The following is a 24,076-nucleotide window of genomic DNA, read 5'->3' on the forward strand; positions in this document are numbered from 1 at the left end:
GCTCCAGCCAAGCAGAGGCACATGTCTGAGGCATAAAGTTGGTTTAACTGCAAACTTTTAATTTACATTAAAAGTAAATTAATTGTAAGTTATTATTGTCTTTTACCATAATAAACTTGGTTGTGACAGTAATATCCAGCAAAAAGTGGCTCCTGATTCTAAGCACAAGCACCTCCTGGCAGTAAATGATTATGGTACAAATTGTCTGGCTTTTCTGCAGTTTCGGGTCTGTGGATTCCTTAGTATCTCCTGCATGCACAGGATAAATATTAACATGACCAGATACAGCCTTCCCTGTCTCCAAGAGGCACCTTGGGAAGCAGGTCTCTCCAGTCCTAAAGGGAGGCCTGCAGCTCGCCTTTAATCCCTCCGGGATCCCTCTCTCAGAGCTGGGCTTTGCTTTGTGCGCAGCTCTTGGCCGAGTTAAAAAGGAAAGTGTAAGGGTGGGACAAATTTCGCACTTTCTCCCATGTCTCAGGCCAAAAGAAGGAGCTTGTAAATTGAGTATGTGAAGCTGGAAATACTCCCTGCCACACGAACTCTGCAGTGGTTCAGTGGTGGGGCCGGCTGTGTGCGTGGGCTGCACAATCTTGGCTGCGGACGCTTGAAATCCGGCCTGAAAGTGTGTTTTGTCCCAAGGATCATCTATCTAGCAAAGACAATTAGGACTTGTAATAACTTTTCAGTCACTCATTTTTCTTTTAAAATAAATTTCTTTTAGGTTTTTTTATTATATTTTCTTTGTTTTATTTTCATTCGTGGCCTAATCGGTGATGCAGTCCTTCCACGGCTACGGTGGAACAACTCTAATCTCTGTCTGTGTTTCTTGTGGCCTTCGCTGTTACTTTGCGTCTCTCTTCATGCTTTTTGTCCGTTGATACAGCAACGCTGCAGAGTTTACCCGACCTAAATCTTCCGTTTATTTGCTTTTGCAAGAGTTGTTTTGTTGGCATGGCGTTTTTACTCTATTTCTCGCTCTCTCTGCAACCGCTCACGGACACACAAAGGCCTGAATGGCTTCGTCTTCCTTTTACAGAAAACATTAGCCTAATTATTTCCCCTTTTTAGGGCGCAAACGCTTGTTCACAACTCGGTCATATTTCCTCCATTTAAAACCTCAGACCATTTTTAATGGGATGCAGATCGAATGTTTTACTTTGAAGGACAAAACAAATCTGGACCCTGCGTGCAAAAATGAACAATTAGTCGTTAAATAATCATCTGCTAACAGAGAGGTTCACAATGGTCAGACGGCTTATTGTTTGCCGACCCGGTTCATTATCGAAGAGGAAAATATGGCCAGTGCGCAACCACGCAAAAGCCTGATGCCAACTTATAGAAATAAAATGCTGTCGCCTGTGTCAGCAAAATATTGGGATCTTTTCGTGCTTGAAAAACAACTTAAGTCATTACATTAAAATAAATTAATTAATTAAAATTAACCTATGTGTTACACAAAACTTTAAGATGTGTGGTTGTGTGTGATTTACAGTTTTTGGTTTTTTAAATTTATTTAAACTGTGATAAATAAATAAACAAATAAACATTTATCTTTATCTTTATATGTATACACACACACACACATATATATATGTCTACATATAACAGGATGTGCGTCTTCTTTTATGTGAATTCTTCAAAATAGATTTTTTTCTTTCCTCAAGCTGATGGTCATCGGTGTGAGGACAAACACCCTCTGATGAAAATCAAGTAAACTCTTCTCACCTTTTTTTTAACGCCGAAACTGTCCTTCGTCAACGCCACACACACACACACACACACACACACACACACACACACACACACACACACACCAAATAGGTTTATTATTATTACATCACTTGTTGCTTTCCTATGTTAAAGTAAAAGTCAGAAAAAAGCGTTTGAGAACATATTTTGCGGAGAAGAAAATCGTGAATTAAGATGGGGAGGAAGAAGAAGGTGACGTCAGGTGCTGATGGCAGCACAGGTGAGGAATTCAGTGATGTCTTTTTTTTTTCTTTTTTTTAAGAAAAGTTCAAATGAAGATGCGATGGGATGAAAAGGAGACCAGTGATTGGGGGGTGACAGCGGGGGAGGTGGTGGTGGTGGTGGCGGCGGCAGCGGGGGGTTGCGGTGTGATGACGTCAACGCTAGGCGTGCAGCAGAGCAGTGAAGAAAACCAAGGTATCCTCACAGAGACGACCAAAGTGCTGATTACCGCGGACGCAGCATTTACGCGCAGCTGACGCTAAAGTGGATTTACTGAACACCTGCATGGGGAAACCGTGAGGGTTTATTCCGTTTTTCTGTCTTCTGCTGGGAACCAACTGGTGAGTAAGGCACGCACGGTGTCGTGTCAGGTCAGTGGATTTTAGCTGTGGGAATTGGTCAGAAGGTGTCGGCGGGCAGGTCGCTCTGTGCCTTTTAACACTTCAAGATATTGGGAATGTGAATCAGAGGGGAAGATGTGTCCAGCGTGAAGAAGAAAATAAAATATTTAAAAGCGCCGACTCCTTTAGGAAGAGCATGCTGTTGGCCATTTGGTTTTCAAAAACCTGGAGTAGAGACTGAGCGAATAGAGCTTTGCGCACAGCAACGATTTCTGGCATAGAACTGCAGCAGCGAGTGTGACAATAGTTTGTCTGAGCATTAGAGTCAGCCAGCTGCACCTTACAACATTATTCCCACTGTAGCCCAGAAAAACACTACATTAGATACTTAGAGTAACTAATATAGAGTACAAGCGTGTGCGCGCACTGAAGCGCGAAGGACGAAAGTACGAAGGGTACTGAGTAAAGATTTACTGAGGACATAAAAGCAGCAAAGGGATTCCTCTAGATAAGAGGGTCAATCTTTCGCTCTGTGTGTGTGTGTGTGTGTGTGTGTGTGTGTGTGTGTGTGTGTGTGTGTGAGAGAGAGAGAGAGAGAGAGGGGGGGGGGGGAATTGAGGGTCTGTGATGGGCAAGGGAGAGGGTGTTTCTCATTCTGCGAGCCGAAAACATGAAAATCCTTTCTTTAAAAACGAATAAATATTACCACAAAATTCGCGTTATTTTTTTTAAGTTGTATTAATCAGTTTATTAATTTTGCTATTGTCCTTAATTGTCTTGCATGTTTCTTCTCACAATCAATTTTAATACAAATGTATTAGCCAAGGGTCCAGAAAGAATTAAACTTGCTGTTGTAGGATTGTGACACAGCCTGCTCTGACTTGTTTTTTAAACAAACTTTCATTTATTCAATATTAAAAAAACAACAACATTGTAATGGTAACTATAATATGATGTGGTTTAATGAGAATAGGTGTGTTTAGCCTCTTTGATATTTTTTTTTTTTTTTATTTGGAGGAGAAAGTTTGATTTAATTGGGGTTTTTTGTGTTTTTCAGGCAACTGGAATGGAACTGAATCTGTCGAAGAATGTGATTTCTTGTGGGGAATCTGGTATGACATTTTTCTGTGCTCAGTTTAACATGTTGATTATGTTTGACTTTTCAAAATATCCATATATATATTCAGATCCACGGTGGTGTGGTGGTGGTTAGGACTGGGTTAGAATCCGGCTGAGGCGATTTTGTGTCGAGTTTGCATGTTCGCTCCGTGTCTCTGTGGGTCTCGGATTCCTCCCACAGTCCAAACGCAAGGATGTTAGGATGACTGCTGATTGTGAAGTACAAGTCTAGAGTGAGTGGTTGTCTGTATCTCTGTGTTACCCTTGCGATAAACTGGAGACGTGTCCAGGGTGTACCCCGCCTCTCGCTCTATGACAGCTGGTATAGGCTCCAGCCCGACCGCGACCCCCAATTGCATAACCGGAAGAGAGTGGATATTGTGATTCATTAGCTGCAAAATGATTATGGAGCTCTGTGAAATTGGCATCGGCAATAGATAAATAAGTACATATACAAACAATGAACTTTTTTCATCTTTCTGGTGATAAATCCCAACCATTTATCTTTTAAACACTAAAAACAAAAGGAAAAACGAAGCAACATCAAGCCAGATGCTACAAACGACACATAAACATGCCAATCTGTTCAGTGGAAAATATTTCATTTAATTTTTTTCTTCAGATCCAGCAGTCGTAGCTCACATAAAAATAAACCAATCAGTCTTTTCTGGATTTAATCACAACAAAAAACCAAGAATCCCCCATTCGTTAAAAAGATACGTAAAAAAGTTGGAATAATTTCGAGGTTTGGGGGAAATTTAAATGAAACATCGTGTGCAACCTTTCACAAAACGTTCCCCGAGGAAATAATAATATGCAGTAGCAATCAAGTTTCACCCTAAAAGGCAGTATATGTATATTTTTATGTTTTCACATATTAAGAACCACTCTCTTTTCAAATATCAACACCGCGTGTATGTAAAACTAAAAGAAACGACCGAACGTGTGGCGGACTGGCTCTGGTTTAACAACGAATGAAGGGGTTTAAAAGGAAATTTTACATATTCTTGCAGTTTAGTGGATTTGTCCTATGGGTGTTTCCCTGTGCTGGCTATTAGACGTTGTTTTATTTACACCTGCATTCCCTGCACAGGCTGCTTATTGGTTGTCAGACCTCAGGTCAAACAGGCCTTGGACCAAGCAGGGAAACCATCACCAAGGCAATAATCAGCTCTGTCCTTCTCCAGTTACGCACCGTGTCCAGTTACATCTCCGCTGCTGTACTGCTCTTGAATCAGCTCGCCAGCTTTAATTTTCTATATGCTTTGTTTTTTCGGTCCTGTGGTTAGCTTTACTGTGCTCGCTTTCCCTGGAGAGAAAAATAAACCAAGACTGTATTTTTGTGTGTGATTCACGGCGTTCGCCGAGTTTATTTTCACTTCTTGGGGGGAAAAATATGAGTGTTTGCTTAGCCACTGGCCTTTAACCTGTCCTGCCGGATGGAAAGGCTTTTTAACTCATCCATCACACGCAAGTGCCCTCCAGAGTGCTGGAGGAGCGGGACGCGGGCATAGATGGAGGCTGAGGAGGCTGGGTATTTAGATTACCCCCATCTATCAGCCAGGAACATGTGGACAGAACAAAGTAGAATTCATAAGAGCTCCGCCATGGCGAATCTCTTTGTGCTGTAAATCCCATAATATTGACCTCAAGAGTCACTGGGTTTATTGTTATTTTTTACCGCTGCTTTTGCTTTTGCTAATACTTTATGGCACATAAGACTTTTTTCTAGGCTGATTTTAGTTTTTCAGGAGTCCGCTGCAATCTTGAAACAAGCTAGAGCTTTAAGCACTTCATTGATAGACTATCTCCCACTAAACCCTACCAGCTACCAACAGGTAGTCTCTTTCACTCAACCTTCGCAACCTGAATAGTAAAGACCACCTGCTGGTCACGAGGTCCTCGAGTTCACCTCATCAACGCCTTTTCTGCTTTCTTACTCCAGAGTTTAGATGCAGATGAACTTTTGTTGTTTTCAAATATTGTGTCCAAACCATTTAACCATCTTGGAATATGAGTAAGCAGGTAGGCGATGCTGGTGTCGTGCCCAAAAGCACTTCGGTAAGCTGCGGCGGTAAACTTGTTGACTGCGATCCTCAGTAGGTTAAGGTGACGCATTCATATTAGCTAGTCAAATACTTATGCCATAGTAATACAACAGTTACACACTGTGCACTAAAAATTTAAAAAGTTCGTTGATGAGTTTCGCTGTATTCAAATTTCTTGAGTGCATTCAGTGTAGATGTCTATGAAAACACGTGCCACTCTCTCTGTGCAGAAAGGCTGAGCAAATATTGATGAACACGGCAGGTGATTTCTGAGAGCTAACACAATTCTTTGCCAAAAAAAAAAAAAAAAACCCTTCGGGGGCGTTTTGAACAAAACGAGGATCTCGTGTCAAAAGTCATACGCTCATACAATGGCCGAAAGCCTTCGACCCTGGCGCCTGTGACAGTCTGACTGTCTGTCAGCCTGAGACTCTGAGGCCTGATGTGCGACTCTACCTGAAGGAGGTAGCAGACTGGCCGAGCAAGCCAGCAGGTCAGCTGGTCTCATATCGAAGATGTGGCCAAATTATACTGATCTTTAATCAGCTTAGAAAGAGAACTCTTTACATTCAGTAAACCTGTGATTTCTGGTCACTCAGAGGTGATTTAACTCAATAAATTATTATTGCCCGTAAGTGTTTGTCATATTATAACAAAACACCCACAGGCACATCACATTTAAATAGAAAATATATTTATCTCAAATACAAACTCAAACTTTCAAATAAGAAATGTGATTTATACACTCTGTGCGTCTAATGACTCAAACCCTAATGCTAAATGGAGACTTTTGCCCACAGATTCCAGTTACACGAGTAAAGGCCTTTACATTTTGCTTTAATGTAAAGGGTTACTCATAGTGGTCTGAAACAAACGCTTTTTACGCTGGCCTTCTTTTCTTTTACATTATTTTCAGCTTTCATGCGCAATTTGGTTAGGCAACGAAATACTTGGTTTGGTGGATGAAAATCTCATGGTTTGGGTTAAAACAGAGACTTCTTGGCGAGTCTGTGGCAGAATGCCTGCAGAGCTTTTCTCATGCAAAAGTTACATGGAATCTATTTCTGCCATCCTGTAAAAGAGCCCCGCGCTTGGGTAAAACTTTAAATATTATCTAACCTGCATCTGTGCATTCAAGAAAGACAAGAAAATAGCCAGTGCGACACAGACTACGATCAGCAACTCAGCTCTTCAGTTTTGCACACGGACACATTACAGTTCACTTAGCTCTAAAGCACCACGAGTACTGCGCATACCTGAATGTCAGATTATAATCCCTGTAGCATCTAATTTAATCTTACTTGTTTTCCATCTTTAGCGGGATGAGGTTGGTTTGAATTAGCACTGCTAATGGATACAAAGACGTTATGTTCTGGTGATGTTGGGGCTCCTTTATCAAGCCACTGCTTGCTGCTGTTTGCGCGTCATAGCCAACAAAACGCACAAAAGTCAAATGTGTCATCATTCGCAGCGGTCCATTTGTCATATTGCGGTTGTCACTGAAAGGCTGGGATCTATAGCGGTTGGATTCTGAGTGCATGTTGTTGGAGTTTAAATATATTATATCAGTAATGTCTGAAGTGGTGAGGTGGTGGCTGTTTAGGCAAAGTGCAGGGCAGACCGATCTGCTGCTGCTGATAGATTACTTATTCTTTGACTGATGTGGTTCAAACGATGTGGTGCACAAAAAACAGCACGGACAAACACATCCTGTTAAATAATGAGAGATGTAATGTTCCGTGTATTACTCCCGATTGTCTCTTTGTGAATGAGCGAGCTGACAGAGCGACTCTTGTCAGGTTACAGCGCTTGTATTCACGCACACAACGAGCCTGATATCATCGAGCACTTTTCATACTGGAGACACAGTAACTGGGCAGGACCGTGTTGGATGGCAAATGTTTATTCAGCTCGGTACATATCCGAGATATACATTGTGTGGCCGAGCGTGTGTGTATAAGCGCGCCCAGCTGCATTGCTTTGGACACATTTCAAACATGCCTGCGCGAATAAAAGGCCCCTTTTTTACTCCTGAAAGCAAAGCTTCGCTTTGTGCGCTCTCGATAATTGACAAAGCGTACACTGCAAAAAATAATAAAATGAAATAAAATACAAAGTAATAACAATAACTAGCCTTAAGACTAACAAATGAGCAGACAGCCACCGTGGCAGGTTTTTTGTTAGGAGTGTTTAGCAGATGAGTCACCTCTTATAGTTTCGCTCCACTCACACTGGAAGAAATTTCCTGATCTAAATGCGACATATACGTCTAATAAATCTAAAATTAATTAAATGCACCTTTTCACTTTGTTAAGCGCGACGTCAGACTTTGTCTTGTCTGGGTGGGTATTTTCTTGCAGCGGTCACGTTTAGTGGGTGGGACTTGTTTTGGGGAGGTTTAACGCAGCTAATGGGTGGGTCTGATGTGAGGGTTGGAGAGCCGGAGCTTGTTCTCAGTCACAGCGGGTGGAAGCTTTTCCTTGCTGCGGATAGAAGGAGAGCGCACAGGGCTGTCACTGCTTCAGAGGAGGGGAACGGGGCCGTGTGATTTTTTTGTCCTTTCTTTCTTCTATTCTCTCGAAGCACGTTTTGCGTGGAAGAACAAACGAACCTGCATGGTTAAATATCCCATGTCGTGGTGTGTGTCTGAGAGCGGGTGGATGTTTTGTAGCGTAGCTCTGAAAGAAAGCCTCGCGATCCACAGGATTCACCCCGTTTCCTCTTTTTACGCACCCTTCTCTTCAAGGTGGGATGAATTTGGACAGAATTGCAGAGGCAGTGAGAGCACCGCCGCCCCGCGACGTGGCCCCCGCGTTTCATTTACAGAGAACTTCAAACAGCAGTCGAGAAACTGTAGAGAACTCAAGCAGCGAGTCTTCAGACACAGAGTTGGCAGGTACACAGTCAGAGTGCTTTTAGCCTCTCCATTCTTTTTCCCACTGAGTGCTGTAACAGTTTATTTTACGTGTCCGTAAGCATTTTTACGGCGAACTGTCAGAGAGGCATCTCCAGCACTTAAAAGCTACAGAACAAAGAGAAAGAATATTTAACTTTTATATCCCTTGTGTTTGCTTGATTTATTTCCGTGTGTCACCGGGCAGCGTGCACGAAAACGACAAACTCTAAAATGTGTTTCCATCAAATCTGTGTTTGTGTTTGTGAGCGCTTTTTGTGCAGTTACTCCCCATTTTTTGTTTACTGTGCTCCCAGAACCAAACATTTGGCAGGAACCCGAGATGTGTCAGGGAAAAATGTGCAGAGCAGCCTGGCCTGCTGTCAGTGAATGCATTAGAGCAAACTATAAATATTGGAGCTATCCACAAATCTAAACTAAAAACCAAGCGGTCTGTGTTGACAGTTCCCGGAGACACTTTTTATTATTCAGCTTTTCCAAAATTTTAGGGGAAAAAAACAGAGGCCTTTCTGGCCTTTCTTCGCGTATTTCAGGGCGCACGAGAAGCAAATAGAAAATACACCAAGGTCAGTTAGTTCTATTTTTTTAGCTATCAGTCACGACAGTAAATCGTTTTAAATAACAATCTTGAGTCGTGATTTTAAGCTTTTTTTTGTTTTTAGGAAACTCTCAAAATCCTAGCTCCCTTTCTGTGTGTGCGAGTGTGTGTGTGTGTGTGTGTGACTGACCTTTGCGCGTGTGGCCTCTTAAGTTTAACGAGGCAATTGTTAGGACACAAAATACAAGACAGTTGGGAGATAAGAGTGGGCAGACCTCATCGTAAAGATATTGATCTCTAAGCGATCCGATGGCTAACTCTGACACACGTTTGTGAATGTGTGACTAATTTGTTTCTGTTCTTTTGAGGTTTATTTTTTATGAATGACTTCGTAAATAAATTAGCCAAAATGGTTGGTTTCATCGCGGTGGGTCTTTTTCAATTGCTTTACTTTAAAAAAAAATCCACGTCGTTGTACTCAATCCTCGTGGGAAATATTGAACTGTCGACGTACACACACTAACTTCTTCATTGTTTAAACGTCCCTTATTTGCATGCCATTCAAAATATGTTATAGGAGTACTGCTGTTTCACACCGGTTTGTCACCTACAGAAAAGGAAAGAAACGCTGAACACAGGAGCGATGACGGAAACGCGGACGACCCCAAGAAGAAAAAACAGCGGCGGCAGCGGACTCACTTCACCAGCCAGCAGCTGCAAGAGCTGGAAGCCACGTTCCAGAGGAATCGCTACCCTGACATGAGCACCAGGGAGGAGATCGCGGTATGGACCAACCTGACCGAGGCGAGAGTCCGGGTAAGATAGCGGCCGTGCGTAAACCATACGAAAAGTTTGAATAAAGACAAGCTGGCCAAGTAGACGCTCATCAAAAACAGCAATTATTAAACTTCCAAAACCAACAAAAAATTATAAGAAAATGAAGAAGATATTTTTTAATAACTTAAAATTATATATTTTTTAAATTGTCAAAATATGTAACTTTTGAACTTGGTTCCACAAGACTTTTTACCCAATTTCAAGTATTAAAAAAACAAAAAGAAAAAGAAAAACAGAACTTTGTAGAAATTTTCAAATAAGGATGTCACAGACTCATTTATGCTGTTTGTCAGTACAGCGAGAAATCAGATGTATATTAAAGTCAGTACATTTCCCTGAAGGTTCTGAATTCATGCGTTAGTCACTATTCCTATTTTTAACAGAGTCCATGTCACATACAGACTTTGGTGACTTTAGTTTATTACTTCTGATCCGTTTAAATCTGTGATACATTTCAAATACACGCTTACGAAAATCCGTCTCCAAAGACCTCGGAGGTTTTCAGCAGAATATTGTTAACATATTAAGTTGCAGTCATCCCTGACTGTCAGCTGTCAGCTACGGTGCATCCAAAAGTAAATCTACCGTTATTACAGCACGTGCACAATTCCCAATACTGGCACAGAGGACGTTACAGGCCTTAATGGCACGCAGTCATGTTAACACGTCTCGTGCTGAAAACTCAGAAGAAAGATAAGCTTTAAAAAAGAAAGTAAGGAGAAAAAAAAGTAGTTGAATCTGTTGGAAATTGCAGGTCCTTTCAAAGGGTGTATCTGCTAATGTAGCCAATGGATGATTCGCATTTTGATGACATCATCGAAAATCTGGACCCTTGTTTTTTTTTCTCCACGGAGAGCGTTCACGTCTCTCCTCATATATATATATATATATATATATATATATATATATATATATATATGGCTTTTTAAAGAATATGACTTACATGTATTATATTTATTCTAGCTACATTTTTAAACTGTTTTGAGTAAAAATGAATCATAACAATAATAATATAATATTTGAATCAGCACAGTTCTTATAATATCTTCAGTTTGAGGTGTAAAATGAAAATAAGTTGCTTTTTATGCATTTTGAGCCAAGAAACTCACTGCTGTCACGAGCAGGTTCAGATTTAAACAGCGACTATTTTTTTTTTTCTTTCGTTCCCCTTTTTCATTAGGAATAAAAAAATAATAATATTAGGATTAAAAAAAGGGGGTGATGGTACGCTGAATGTTTGAGATTCAGTGAAATTTGAAATAATTGGAAATATTTTAAAGATCAATTTACATTAAATAAGATGCAATTATGATTTTAAATATAATTTCATAATATTTACAAGCACACTTTGACACGTCAGTCATTATACTCATATTCTTAACGTGGTTTTCGTCGTGCAAATGTCATTAAAATCCAAAGCATGCATTTTATAGCTGGGTGCAGGAAACTCGAGGCTGGGCTCTGCAGTCTTGAGTGTTTCCTCCACAGCTCTCTGTCACATCGCTCAAGTCTTTGTGGACAATTTGTCGGCCGCACAGTGTTCCCGCACCACTATAAATAGCTTCCGCGAGGCCGTCTGGTGATACCAGTTGTAAATTGTTTCTACTATGAATTAACAATGAATTGGAGAGTAGCGACTAGTATTTTGTTAGGTTTTGATAAGGTGTGAGGATATCCAGAAGCGCTTTTCTGTTTCATTTCGAGTCATCCGCGGAGCCGTTCGAGTTGCTCTGTGAACCTGGTTTTACGTCTGACTTACACAGACACACACGCCTTTTATTTACACTGATTTATCTTTAGAAATACTTCTTATTTCATTGTAAGAAATGAGGCCAAAAAAATCTACATTAATGCACCTCCATCTTAGATCTGGTGTAAACACACATTCTCGTTGTGATGTACAAGTGTGTGGTAGTCTTATACTAATATGTATAATATCAAAACACCTGGAAACAGTTTTCATAAACGATTTAATGTATTTGCTAGTTTATTTGTAAAGGGCAAAATAGTCTACAGGAAGGAAAAATTACATTTGTAAAGAGAGTGTCGAATATATTGTATAGTCTATATGAATATAACCAAAACGAATTTCTAACATCAGTCCACTGATTAGGATTAATACATCCCGCAGTCGTCGTCCACATGAACTTAAAGGATGTCCACTCATTCAGTCTCGCTGATTTTGTATTTATTTTACCGGGTTGTAGCTCGTCAGCAGAAACTGCTCCCCCTGACTCCAAGGCTAGTTTGTCGACTCGGGTATGGAAACTCTGAATATGCATTTCACTCAAAAAAGGATCCTTTCTTTTTAATGTCCGGATTCATCTTAATAAGGAAAAGTAAGTAAGTGTTTTGGTATTTTTAAAAAACAAAAACAAAAGAAGTGCGTGTTTCGTAACTAATCATAAATTAAAAAGCAGTTGTTGATATTTGACATCTGAGAACATTGAAAATGGGACCGCAGCTGAAACTGCTGAATATGCAGTGGGCCTATAAAAGATTTTAACTCATCAACAATTAACCGCTATAAAATTCAAAGATAATTTAGTTAAAAATGCCTTTATTCTGTAATGGGTTTTTTTGTTTGTTTGTTTTTTTTAATTTGTTGTTGTTTGTTTCCTTTTAATGAAACGTTTTAAGGCACCCTAGATACTAACTCACCTTAAAGGCAACAATTCAAGGGCACCAAAGCGGGGTCTGAAGCTTGTTGCCACAATATATGTGGAAATAAATGATTCAGACATCAATAAATGATCATTAGTGTCGTTTTAAGGAAAAAAAATTACACTTATGCTTCATGAACTGAATATCACACGAGCTTGAAATGCTGCTTCGGATGTGGACTCGAGTCATTCCTGTATCATCTGTAGCAACGTTGCAAGTTTATTTTATGACAAGAAAATTAATTTTACATTTTACAGCGTTCTGCTGTGGTTAATGCTCACGGTTCTGTGTGTCCCTTCCAGGTGTGGTTCAAAAACCGCCGGGCTAAGTGGAGGAAGCGGGAGCGGAACCAGCAGATGGACCTTTGCAAGAACAGCTACCTGCCCCAGTTCAGCGGTCTCATGCAGCCTTACGACGACATGTACCCGGCTTATACCTACAACAACTGGACCAACAAGGGCCTCACTCCGGCACCGCTGTCCACCAAGAACTTCACCTTCTTCAACTCCATGAGTCCCCTCACCTCGCAGTCCATGTTCTCGGCCCCCAACTCCATCTCCTCCATGACCATGGCCTCCGGGATGGGCCACTCCGCGGTGCCCGGCATGCCCACGCCAGGTCTTAACAACATCAGCAACCTGAATGGGATCGGGACATCCGGCATCAACTCAGCTATGTCATCATCGGCTTGTCCTTACGGGCCTCCCGGCTCACCGTACAGCGTTTACCGGGACACTTGCAACTCCAGCCTGGCCTCTCTCAGACTTAAATCCAAACAGCATCCAACATTTGGATACAGCGGCCTGCAGAGCCCGGGCTCGAGCCTGAACGCCTGTCAATACAACAGCTGACGGGCCAAAAGGGGGGCCTTAAAAATACAAATATATATATATATATAAATATGTGATAAGCGGACACGGTGTCATAGCTTATGGGCTACCTGCGGATCAGGGGAGGGGGGGTATCAAAGACGACTAAACTGGATTAGTTGCAATCATTTTTTATTTTTTTTTCGAAAAAAAATGAAAAAGAAAACGTGGATAATGCGGGTTACATGTGTTTACCAGTGAACTTGCACAGCAGTTTAAATGTCCAGGTTTTTTGGATTTTTTTTTTTAATGATGAAGACGTGTTACATGGCTGCACTGTACATATCTAAATGTAAATATATACAGGTCTAACATGTGAAACAGACGGTGGGATTTTTTTTTTCTTTTTTGTGCTTGCTTACTCTTGAAGACTGACTCGACCAAAGCGAGGATTTGCATCAAAATAATAATAATAACAACAAAAAAATCGAGCATGTAACGAATCAATGAGAAAACGGAAGAAAATCCGGCCTTTACTGTACATACTTTATACTGCTTCTGTGTGCTTTCTATTTACCGCATATGCAGGGTGACTCCACGACGCCTCCCGTTTGAAATGCTTTTCATTTTGTTTGCTCCAATAGAAAAAAAGAGAGAGAGAGTGAGAGAGAGACCCTGCATGTTTAACTTGAGTGCAACGTGTTTTGTACAATAATGTAAGACTTTGCAGAAGTACGTTCATTAGCCTAAACTGTATACAAAAGGTGATTCAAAGTCCTCATGTGTTTATGGTAACATGTTTGTTTGAATAAACTCCAGGAAAAGAGAGGTTTATTTCAAGTACATGTCTTAGAGAGGTCTTTGTTTAAGGAGACAAGCACTCGGGCTCCGGGTTTCCCCCCTCAAAACATGAGAAAAATAAATAGGTTGGCTAAATATCCCCAGCGTAGTGGTCCACTTAGTTTAGGGGAAGGGGAATTACCTTAGAAAGATGAAGAATCCTTTGCGGTTATTTCGACAAAGTGGAATCAGTCCGAGCTTTAACTATAATATTTGATTTTATGTGTTTGTTTGTTTGTTTGTTTTTTGTTTGTTTTTTTTTGTTTTTTGAAGCTCCTTTAATATCATTTTTATTTCAGAGGAGGGTGGGTAGATAAATCCACCTGACCCAACTTTGGGACCTCAGCAGCTACATTTCTATGAACTGCTCTCATTATTATTTGGTCATCGTGTTAATGAACACATCTCAGCGCTCACTGGATTTTCCAGTAATAGATTTATGGTTAATTTTACTCGACTTTTGTTCCCTTCACTCCCTATACAGAAGATTAGATTGGGGGCTCATTCAAACCTGGCTATTCTGCTGCAACACAGCTATTTCTGTCTGCGTACTAAAGGACGGAGATTATGTCCCACTAAAAGGATGATTTCAGATCACCTGAAACCTGAGCTGCTTATTAAGAGTTCCACCAGCGTGTGTGGAAACCTGGAGTGCGCATTCAGGAACATTAAGGACTGACAAACACGGCAGTTAAACTTTCTGGAAGGGGGCGAAAAATGCTGAATACACTGAGCAGATTTCACAAAATAAATAAGTAAAAACATCTTCAAACACACCTGGAGGGAACATTTTATCTAATTACATCTACATGGATATTTTGTGGGCTAGAATCTTTTATTTGCACCTCCGGGGGGAGGAAAAAATGCAACTGGCGACAAGCCCGTGCACACAAAATGATTTCAGTCAATACCCTATCTTGTTTTCTGACACCTGCAGAAATCCCCATATCTATATTACTCACCATTAGACTGATATTAGTGCGCTGCTGGAGCAGCCACCAGTGTGTGCTTTAACTGATAGCGCTGGGTCTTAGAGGATATTGGATTAGAGGCAACACTTTAATAAACAACTGGATAGTGAAAAGAAATGATTTATATATACATATCTCAATAAGACAGCAAACTCCAATGTAAACTGAAAATAATTTTTAACTAATACTAATACTTTTTATACTTTTTAGTTACACGGTCCACACAGCAATTTCCTTAAGGTAATACTCACCTTCTGACATTTTGTATCAAATTCTCTGTTTCCCATGCTCAACTGTAAGTTTACCTTGATTCTGTGGTTATTATTCTCGATACTTCATGTAAAATGAAGGTGTCTATGTAATTTAATAAGCATAAAATGCAGTGTGACTCAAGCTCGTGTAAAGTAAGTGTGAATGAATTATGTCTTCTAAGGGGGCTTCATATTATTCTTCCACAACTTCGTCATAATTGTATCTTGACATAATCTTACCTCCACTCTCAGCACATGACCGTTTGTGGAGATCTTCCCTCTTTTTAAAGTCGTTTTATTCATTTAAAATGAAATATCAACATGGGGTGAGTTTGTGGCTCTTGGATGGCTCTCCAGATCCGATTAGATATGAGGTTATGCTCCTTTAAAGGACTATTGCACATTTTTATTACAGTTTTTATTTCTCTAACCTTCTGCTGTGGCCTTGCTGACGCTCTTTTGTCATTGAGATTTCACTATTCACAACAAGTCACAACAGTCATATCAACCGCGTGCCCGGCTGCAAATTCTTTCCTAGGGCGCGCCTGAGCGCACGGACGCACGGAACATTTACTTAAGACGGGCATGCGCACCGGGTGTAATTGCAGCCATCCGCTTTGATTTAGAAATGTTTGACGAGAGGACAACGCGCAGCCAAAGACTCACGGTGATTCGTAACAAAAACAAAGCGCGCAGGTGGTCGTAAACCTTTCCCATAATACCCGTTTCCAGTCGAAAATAAAGACGTGAATGCGCCCGAACCTGGAGGGCAAAGTTCAACACGCTGCATTATAGCCGGTAAATATTTGAACTAAAGTATCTCTGTTGAGGAAATCCCCACTGCTCCTGAATTGTTGGAGATACAAGAATATAATAAAATAGAATATAATAGAATAAAAAGTAAACCAGGTGTATGTTCACTGTATCACTTTCTGCTTGTTTGGGTCTACAGGTTCCACGGAGGTGTGCCCCACTTGGGAAAAACTCCAACACATTCACAGCACATAACCAACACTTATTTTCACTTCTCCAAATTCTGCAACTAAATCTAGCCAACATTTCATGACCAGACATCCATCCAGATACAAACAAACTACACCTGGTGCGGGATTAATAAAATAATAGGTCATCATTTATGAGATAAAGCATTTAAAATCGTCTTTCCTTATATACAATGACCACATATTTTTTTGAATATCCTGTTAATTGCATACTATTTCTCCCCCAGTGCTCGAAATATACTTGAGTGAGTTCTGCTAAATTCCCACATTGCATTCTGCAGACTACACAAACAGGGAAATGTGACACACAAGAAAGCAAGTGTGACTACTGCAACCGAGCCAGCAATAAATAATGATAATGGTGTTTTATCCCATTTTGAGCCCCTTCTTTTACCCACATTACAGAGTTAAAACACAGACCAGATGTAATAAAAGAAAAGAAAAGACACAGAAAATGTTAGACAAGACATTAATTGATCAACTATATTGATAATAATTGTGAAGAATTACAAAAAACAATCCAACTGACTGCTGTTCCTCATTTGTGAAGATTAAGTGCATCTCTCTGGTTGCTGAAGAAAACAAGACATTTAAAGGCATCCTTTGAACCCCACAAAAAAGAAAAAGAAATGCTAGCAGTTTTTAATGGTTTTCTGCAAATCAGATGGAGGGGGTGGGGTGGAAAATACCTAAATAAAACCTTAGTGGAAGCCCAGCAACTTGAGACCACCGCAGAATATAGCAAAAGGACTCCAGTATCACAAAGAAATTCTGCTGGATTTCAAAACGATTTCAAGGACTGTTTCTGAACAGTGGCATGATAACTCGTAGCTAAGCTTTTAAAATGGCTAAAGCCTTAAAGCCGATGCTAACATGGAAACAAATAAACACAAGAAAATCTAAGTTTAATTTGTAAGCAAAGCTTTATTAGTAGTTTTATTATAAAATCTACAGTGATATTAAATAAAAAATACTAGTTGTTTATGAAAAAGCTTTAAAATACACCCAATCCCCACCTCACATACACACACTAGTCGACATCATTACAAAGAAGCAGATTATCAGTCATAGTTGTGAATTTTTTCCACTGCAGTGCATTATCCTTTATGAGATGGTGCTCATTCTTTTATAAAGCTGTATTTAATTAGTCAAATTCTACTGAAAATGTTGCAGGTGATGTTCCACAGTAGCACAGGTCCATCCCAGTGTCTCTGATCACATGATAAAGCTACCCAAACAGCATTCTGCGTTGGGGGCCCGACAACATAATTTCTACCCTTGGGCCCTGTAAGAGGTTAATGTGGCCGTGGCTGAAGTTTCACCATAGTGGGCTATGGAGGAAATCTTTTCAAGCAACAAGAAGACCAGACTGAAACGGTATTTGCTGACACAACTGCATAAAGGAGGAAGCAACATTAACAAATGTAAACAAAGGCTTCATGAGTGTGGCGCAGTTATTAGTATTTGACAAGTCGAATATACAGCACTATGGTGAAGGAGTCCAAAACTTGCATTTAAAGCTGTTACAGGGATATTCTACCCATTGTGTGACTGACATTTGCAATCCAGCCCATCTAGAAACAAAACAATCTCTGCTAAACCAAGGCCTCCCCCTCAACTTACACTAATGCTGCTCAGCTTCTGTTTGTTTTCTCCTTCTGCTGCCACCAGGTCCCTGCAGCAGTTCACATGATCCTGAAATCTGTACTACAGCTGCTGCATCCTGTAAACATGCCAAGTCTCCGTTTAGATCCAAAACTTTAATTTAAATAAAAAAGCCGCTTTGGTCTAATATGACCCCATAGACTTTTTCTCACAAGGAGATCAACATTTATTTCTGGGTGTAAGGATACTACTATAAAACCCCAAATGAAACATAACTAATGATGGCTTTCCATGGCATTATGTTGATTTTGAGCAATAGTAGACATATTTCAGTGTATTAGGAAGCCATTAAAATCCAATTTCAAACACCTCAAAGACCTGAGTAGGGTGCCATCCATCCTAATCAATCTCTCATCTGCATCTATTATCAGCATATCAGCAAATTGTTGACAATAACGGGCTTCAAATCAATCAATAAAAGCAGATATTGACAGTGACAGATAACATTTTTATAGCCCCATTCCAACTGTGTTTAAATCCCTGCACACTGATTTTGAAACCACACTCAAATTAATCTAAAGCAAGGACTGTCTGGAAAGTAGGAAAAGGTTTACAATGAAGTATTTATTCTCATTCTTCTCTAAGACATGTAGTTTTTTTTACATTTCAAATAACTATGAGAACAATAACCGACATTCATAGCAAAGTAAACCAACAGGCTGAATCCTGAATTGCTGCTCACATCAGATTGCTTCTGGATTACTGTTGCCATGAAACATGTATCACAAATAGTAGCTCAAGATGCTGCATGTTTTGTGCTTTGGCTCATTTCAAACACTTTGGGTTTGAGATTTCAGTGAAGAGGAACCTCCACAGCGCACACACAATTTAAGCCACTGTTTAGTTTTCTGTTCTGTGTTATGTGTCATTATTGAGCGAGCTAACCGCAGCTCAGCCAAACTGTCATGAATGATAAACTTGCAGCAGCTGCCCCTGTTGCTGCCATTGTCCCGGTTTCAAATATTCAAATGCAAGCAGTTTGTAAGTCACATTTTCAGGTTTCGCATTTTTGTTTCTTTCCTTATGGAAGCGGCCTTGAAGTGCGTTCTAAAACACCTTTTAAGAAATCCGAACCATCAGTTACTTTTTTGGTTCACACTTATTTTAAAACATAAAATCTAGTTTATATTTGCCAAATGTTCAGATTTGACATCTTTTTGCATAATATATAGTTAAAAGGGAAGACCACTGTTGTTGTAGACTCACAATCTGTCCTGGATGTACCTTGCCTCTCTCCCCATAACAGCTAGGCCTCGAACTGGATAACTGCGGATGGATGGATCAGTAACCTCCTATCCCATTAACTTGAGCAACCAAACTTGACACATAGGCATATTTAATGCTCCTGAAGGTTCCTTTCTATATAAAATATTATGACAAGATCAAATTGCCTAGCAACCACCTAACAAAAGGCTGAAATGACCTGTTTTCAGCTTTATGCACCTACAAGACCTTATTAAAGCATATCATTTTTATTTCACGAACATAACATCTAATTCATGCTTCATAGGTTGCATGAAAGGTTGACTGAATTCCTAAATAAACAACAACTTTTGCATGAACAGTACAGTTACAGGGGAAAAAATGGATGCCACAGAACTGGTTAACCAGTTATTTAGAAGATCGGTACCAGTATGTCAGTGTAAATAACACAAGCCCATAATTATAAAGAGTTACATGTGGTGTTCCACAAGGCTTGGTACTTGGTCCTTTATTTTTATATATAAATGATTTATGTAAGGTATTTGTGAATTTATAATGCATATTGTTTGCTGATGATTCAACTTTGTTTGGTTGTGAAGAAAATCTGGATCAACTGCTTGATACTGTCAAAAAATAATTCGATACAGTCGAGCAATGGTTTGCTATAAATAGGCTGTCACTAAATCGAAGTAACACAAAATTCTGAATATTTGGAAATCAACTAATAATACTAATAATAATAACAATAACAATCAACAAATTTACATTGTGAAACTGAAAGTATATCCAAAGCTAAATTCATCATATAACATTAGATCAGCGCTGATCTTTCACTATTTCTAGCTCTATATTTATTTACTATGATATTTGTCTTGTTTTCCATGTCTTCATTTTGCATTATTATTATTATTATTATTATTATTTGTATTCATTTTGTTTTATTTTTTATTTTACTTTTGCTTTGCATTCTATTGAGCACTTTATAACTTTTTGCTTGCTCGCCATTACATGAAAGACATTCGCAAGCTTCCAGTATGGAATAGTGAAACAAAGCTCTCTTTCCTGTCTCCATAAAGACATTTTAAAGACTAGAATGCTGACTGTGACCCGCAACACTATTACTAATGGCTTAAGTGGAGAAAAAGAAGCAAATATCCAAAACAAAAGAATGATGATTTTAACATTCAGTAATGTTCAAGTGTTATTTGTATTTTAATGTAAAATGATCTTATGACAGAAGATCCACAAATTTTATATCTGCCTTAAAATCAAGTGATGTCATGATACTGACAAACGGACAAAGCCTCCAATGCTGCCAGTGACATTTACCACGAGAGAACATAAAGCACAAGCTCCCTGCCTTGTCAGCATCGGGAACAGGACTTTCCATTTTCAGATCTTATCATCATCATCAGAGGTGCAGCCTGATGTTGAGTGGCATGTATCTGATTCATGTGTGGTTCATGTGCACACGATCAACGTAAGGAGGTATTTTTAAATTCAGCAAAACGGCTCCAATGTCAAAAAGACTGATGTTTCAGAGGTAACAAACAAAGCACATCATGCGATGAGTTGTGTACAGCCTGCATGACATATGAGGGCAAAACAGCTTCGCCCTTAGTACAACTTCCCTTGAACAGAAACCTGCATGCCGTTGCAAAAAGGAAGTTTTCATAAACTGTTCATTCACAGATTTCATTGTCACTTGATATCAGAGGGTGAACACGCGTTTTTCAGGTATCAGGTTTATGAATGTGAGCGTACTGCTATAATAAAACAATTGGCCAAAAAATAAACCACAACTTGAAATGTTCTCAACATGTCAAATGCATTTATAAAAACCTTTGCTTGCTGGACGAGGAAGCCTATGATTGCTTTATTGCAGACAATGAATGATGGTGGTTTTTATCTACAGAGGGGAAATTTCATGCCATGTATCCATTAGTGTTTGAATAAGATCGTCAGATTCATGAGTCTACAGTTTGTGACAGTTATGGAAGAAAACGAGAACTGCACAAAGGATGAAAATAAAAAAACCTAAACGCTGATAACTGTAGGGACCTGTCTTTATAGTTTGGGGTTTTTGTTTGTTTGTTTTTTAATCAAATATGCTTCTTTAACATTGATGATTTCGATGCTATTTGGTGCTATCATTACTTTGGGAAGTTGAGAACAAAATTGTTTTTGTTGTTATTTATGTTTTGGGATATTTATGTGTTTGTGTGCTTACCCTGCAGGTCACTAAGAGGTAGATTAATGCTCCACAGTCCAAATCTTTAATCAGAAAACAGGCTGAGGTCATTAACAGGTGATCACTCAGTGGACCAAACATATCCAGCAAGGCATAGTCAACAGGCAAATCCAAGAATAGTCCAAAAAGTCACACACAGGGTGAGAAATAACAACAAAATGGGGGACAAAACCAAGGGATGTCAGAACACTTGATTGCAAGGGGTACAAGTCAAAGAAGTATATGTACACACACACACACACACACACACACACACAGGAGTAATTAGCTCAATGAACAGGTGAGGCAGACTGTACACAGGTAACATTAATGAGGCTAGGACAAGCGATCACAAAGGAGGGAAATTGACAACTGTCTAAAATGACTATGATTAACAAAATATAACAGAAAGTGGATAAACAAACACTCAACATCACGACACTAGGAGTTTGATACTTGACTCCAATTAAGAGATGCTTAGAGTAATATACTAGGGTTTGTTGTGTGCCATAGTAGCGGAGTCTGAGTCCTGTGACAAGCTTTAAAATGGGTATATCCAATAAGTATCTGGGTTTATTTTTCTTCAACCCAATCAGGATGAATTAATTAAGGGAAAAGGGCAAAAAAGGAAATATTGGTGCTGATATAAAAGTTTGTAGCAAACTAGGTGAGAAGTAGTTTGCACAACACTATCCTGAATAAAATGTGCTGTTACAAAGGGTCACAAAAAGCGAAGGAATACATTTCACCAAGAAGAGAGCTAGGTTATTGTGGTGGGGTGTGGCTTGCGGATGCCGTGCATGGAAGACGGACGCACCTGCACGGCATCCGCAATCATGCCCTGCCTACTTAAATATGGTACTGGGTCCTGGAGTTTTGTTGTTGATGTGAGTCGGGCTGTGCGCTGCGGAGCTGCAGCTGACTGAGTTGAGTGTAGCCAGCTGCCGTGTGAATATTGTAAGAATAAAGTGTGTGAGATGCTGCAAAGCATGAAGGTGCACCCGGGTCTGCTGTGGGTTTATTACAGTGATATACATTCAGGTGCTGAAAGACATTCAGTGCATATCACCTTCAGACAGTTGTTAGACTTTTTCAACTGTATCAAGTGATTTAAATCTTTAGTTGGAACTTACACTCGCCAGCCTATTCATTATGTAAGGCATACTAGTATTAGGTTGGACCCCATTTGGTTTTTCTTTAATTTTAATGCCAACAAGGTGCTGGAAACACTCCTCAGAGATTTTGGTTTATATTGACATGATATCATACAGATGCTGCAGATTCAGAGACAACAATACTCAGGTATCATGTGGGGTTTAAACACTGCTCAGTTGGTACTAAGGTGTCAGAGTTTGCCAAGAAAATATCCTCCACACCATTACACCACCAGCAGCCTGAACTGTTGATGCATGGCAAGATGGAGTTATGCTTTCGTGTTGTTTACGTCATATGCTGATCCAGATTCTCTTATCTTGTATTATCTCATTTTGGTGAGCCAGTACAAACTGTAGCCTTAGTTTTGCATTCTAAGCTAACATGAGGGCCAATTGGGGTGGTCCTCTGCTGCTGTTGCTCATCTGCTTCAAGGTTTAACATGCTTCATATTCAGAGATGCTGTTCAGGATAACTTGGCTGTAGCAAGCAGTTATTTTGTTACTGTTTATTTCCTTTTAACTTGAAGCTAACTGGTCATTCTCCCCTGACCTCTGACATCTATAACACATTTGGCTCGGGAAGTGTCACTCTTTTGTACAGTCTTTTGCAGCTTGAAAAAAGAAAGCAACTGGACTTCTTTAGGTTTGTGAAGCTGTTTCCCTCTCATGCAAGAGGCTTCTTTAGTTCTAAAAACAAATAGTTTCTAACCAAGTCTGCAGATTGCAGATCATTCTCTCTAAACCTTAGAGATGGTTGTGCAGGAAAAACTCAATATATCAACAGCTAAACAACTAGAATCAACCTTTTATTCCCCAATCTGATGCTCAGTTTGAACTTCTGCAGGTCATGTTGGCCATGTCTACATTCTTAAATGAATGGATTTGTTGCCATGTGATTGGCTGATTAGATATTTGCATTAGCAAGCAGCTGAACCTGAACTAGTTGTACTTAATGAAGTGTATCTACTTCACTAAACCGACTGTGGCTGAAATTCACAACCAGAGTAGGAAAGCTTGAAAGCAGCAGAGAAATGTTGCTTTTTTTTAATGTGACCCAAGGTATATATTTTGGAGAGAACTTTCTTATGTTGAATATTTCGAGACTAAAGTCATGGTTAAAGAAAACACTTTTTTTAAAAAGCTGCTATGTGGACATGCTGGCTGAAAAAGTATGGAAAAGTTGATGGTATATGTAGAGGCTCACTGAGGTGGCAACAAAACTTCTTGACTCAGACACCAGCACACGAGTATTTCCTTGTGTTTCCCACGTTAACGACATAACCAGCACCTGAAGAGCTCGATGTATATTCAGGATACACTCAAAGCCCAATACGTTATCTTAATTAATGAGTTTATTTTAATCAAGCCAAAGTCAACATGCTGCTTGTAATATTAAGTGATATAACAAGCCCAAATTCAAGCTGCGCTGCAAATTACACTTTGATTTATGGAGCTGAAGATTTATTACAAAATATTGGCTCACACAATCAAAAAGAGCATTTGGCCAATACGAGAATATG

The 24,076-nt window shown here is 39.7% G+C and overlaps 1 protein-coding gene across 7 annotated transcripts; it reads left to right on the plus strand.

Annotated features, from left to right (window-relative positions):
- Positions 1–1,942: 1,942 nt before the first annotated feature.
- pitx1 (paired-like homeodomain 1) lies at positions 1,943–14,175 on the plus strand. 7 transcript variants are annotated; one of them, XM_082549972.1, is made up of 5 exons: positions 1,943–1,969; positions 3,370–3,424; positions 8,226–8,375; positions 9,545–9,747; positions 12,735–14,172. In XM_082549972.1, exons 1-5 carry the CDS (start codon positions 1,958–1,960, stop codon positions 13,281–13,283), a joined length of 969 nt encoding a protein of 322 aa, XP_082406098.1. In that variant the 5' UTR covers positions 1,943–1,957; the 3' UTR covers positions 13,284–14,172. The 7 variants fall into 7 exon arrangements, with proteins under 7 accessions (XP_082406098.1, XP_082406103.1, XP_082406099.1 ...); XM_082549973.1 differs by lacking the exon at positions 1,943–1,969 and adding an exon at positions 2,116–2,312; XM_082549974.1 differs by lacking the exon at positions 1,943–1,969 and adding an exon at positions 2,133–2,166.
- Positions 14,176–24,076: the final 9,901 nt, after the last annotated feature.

Source organism: Aulonocara stuartgranti (assembly GCF_965226115.1).
Source record: "Aulonocara stuartgranti genome assembly, chromosome: 10".
Taxonomy (NCBI): domain Eukaryota; kingdom Metazoa; phylum Chordata; class Actinopteri; order Cichliformes; family Cichlidae; genus Aulonocara; species Aulonocara stuartgranti.

Bases quoted from the DNA above. Each gene is read 5' to 3' on its own strand.
- pitx1 (XM_082549972.1), top strand. The intron at 3,425-8,225 runs GTATGACATTTT...CTTCTCTTCAAG, and splicing joins GATTTCTTGTGGGGAATCTG to GTGGGATGAATTTGGACAGA. The intron at 8,376-9,544 runs GTACACAGTCAG...TGTCACCTACAG, and splicing joins TTCAGACACAGAGTTGGCAG to AAAAGGAAAGAAACGCTGAA.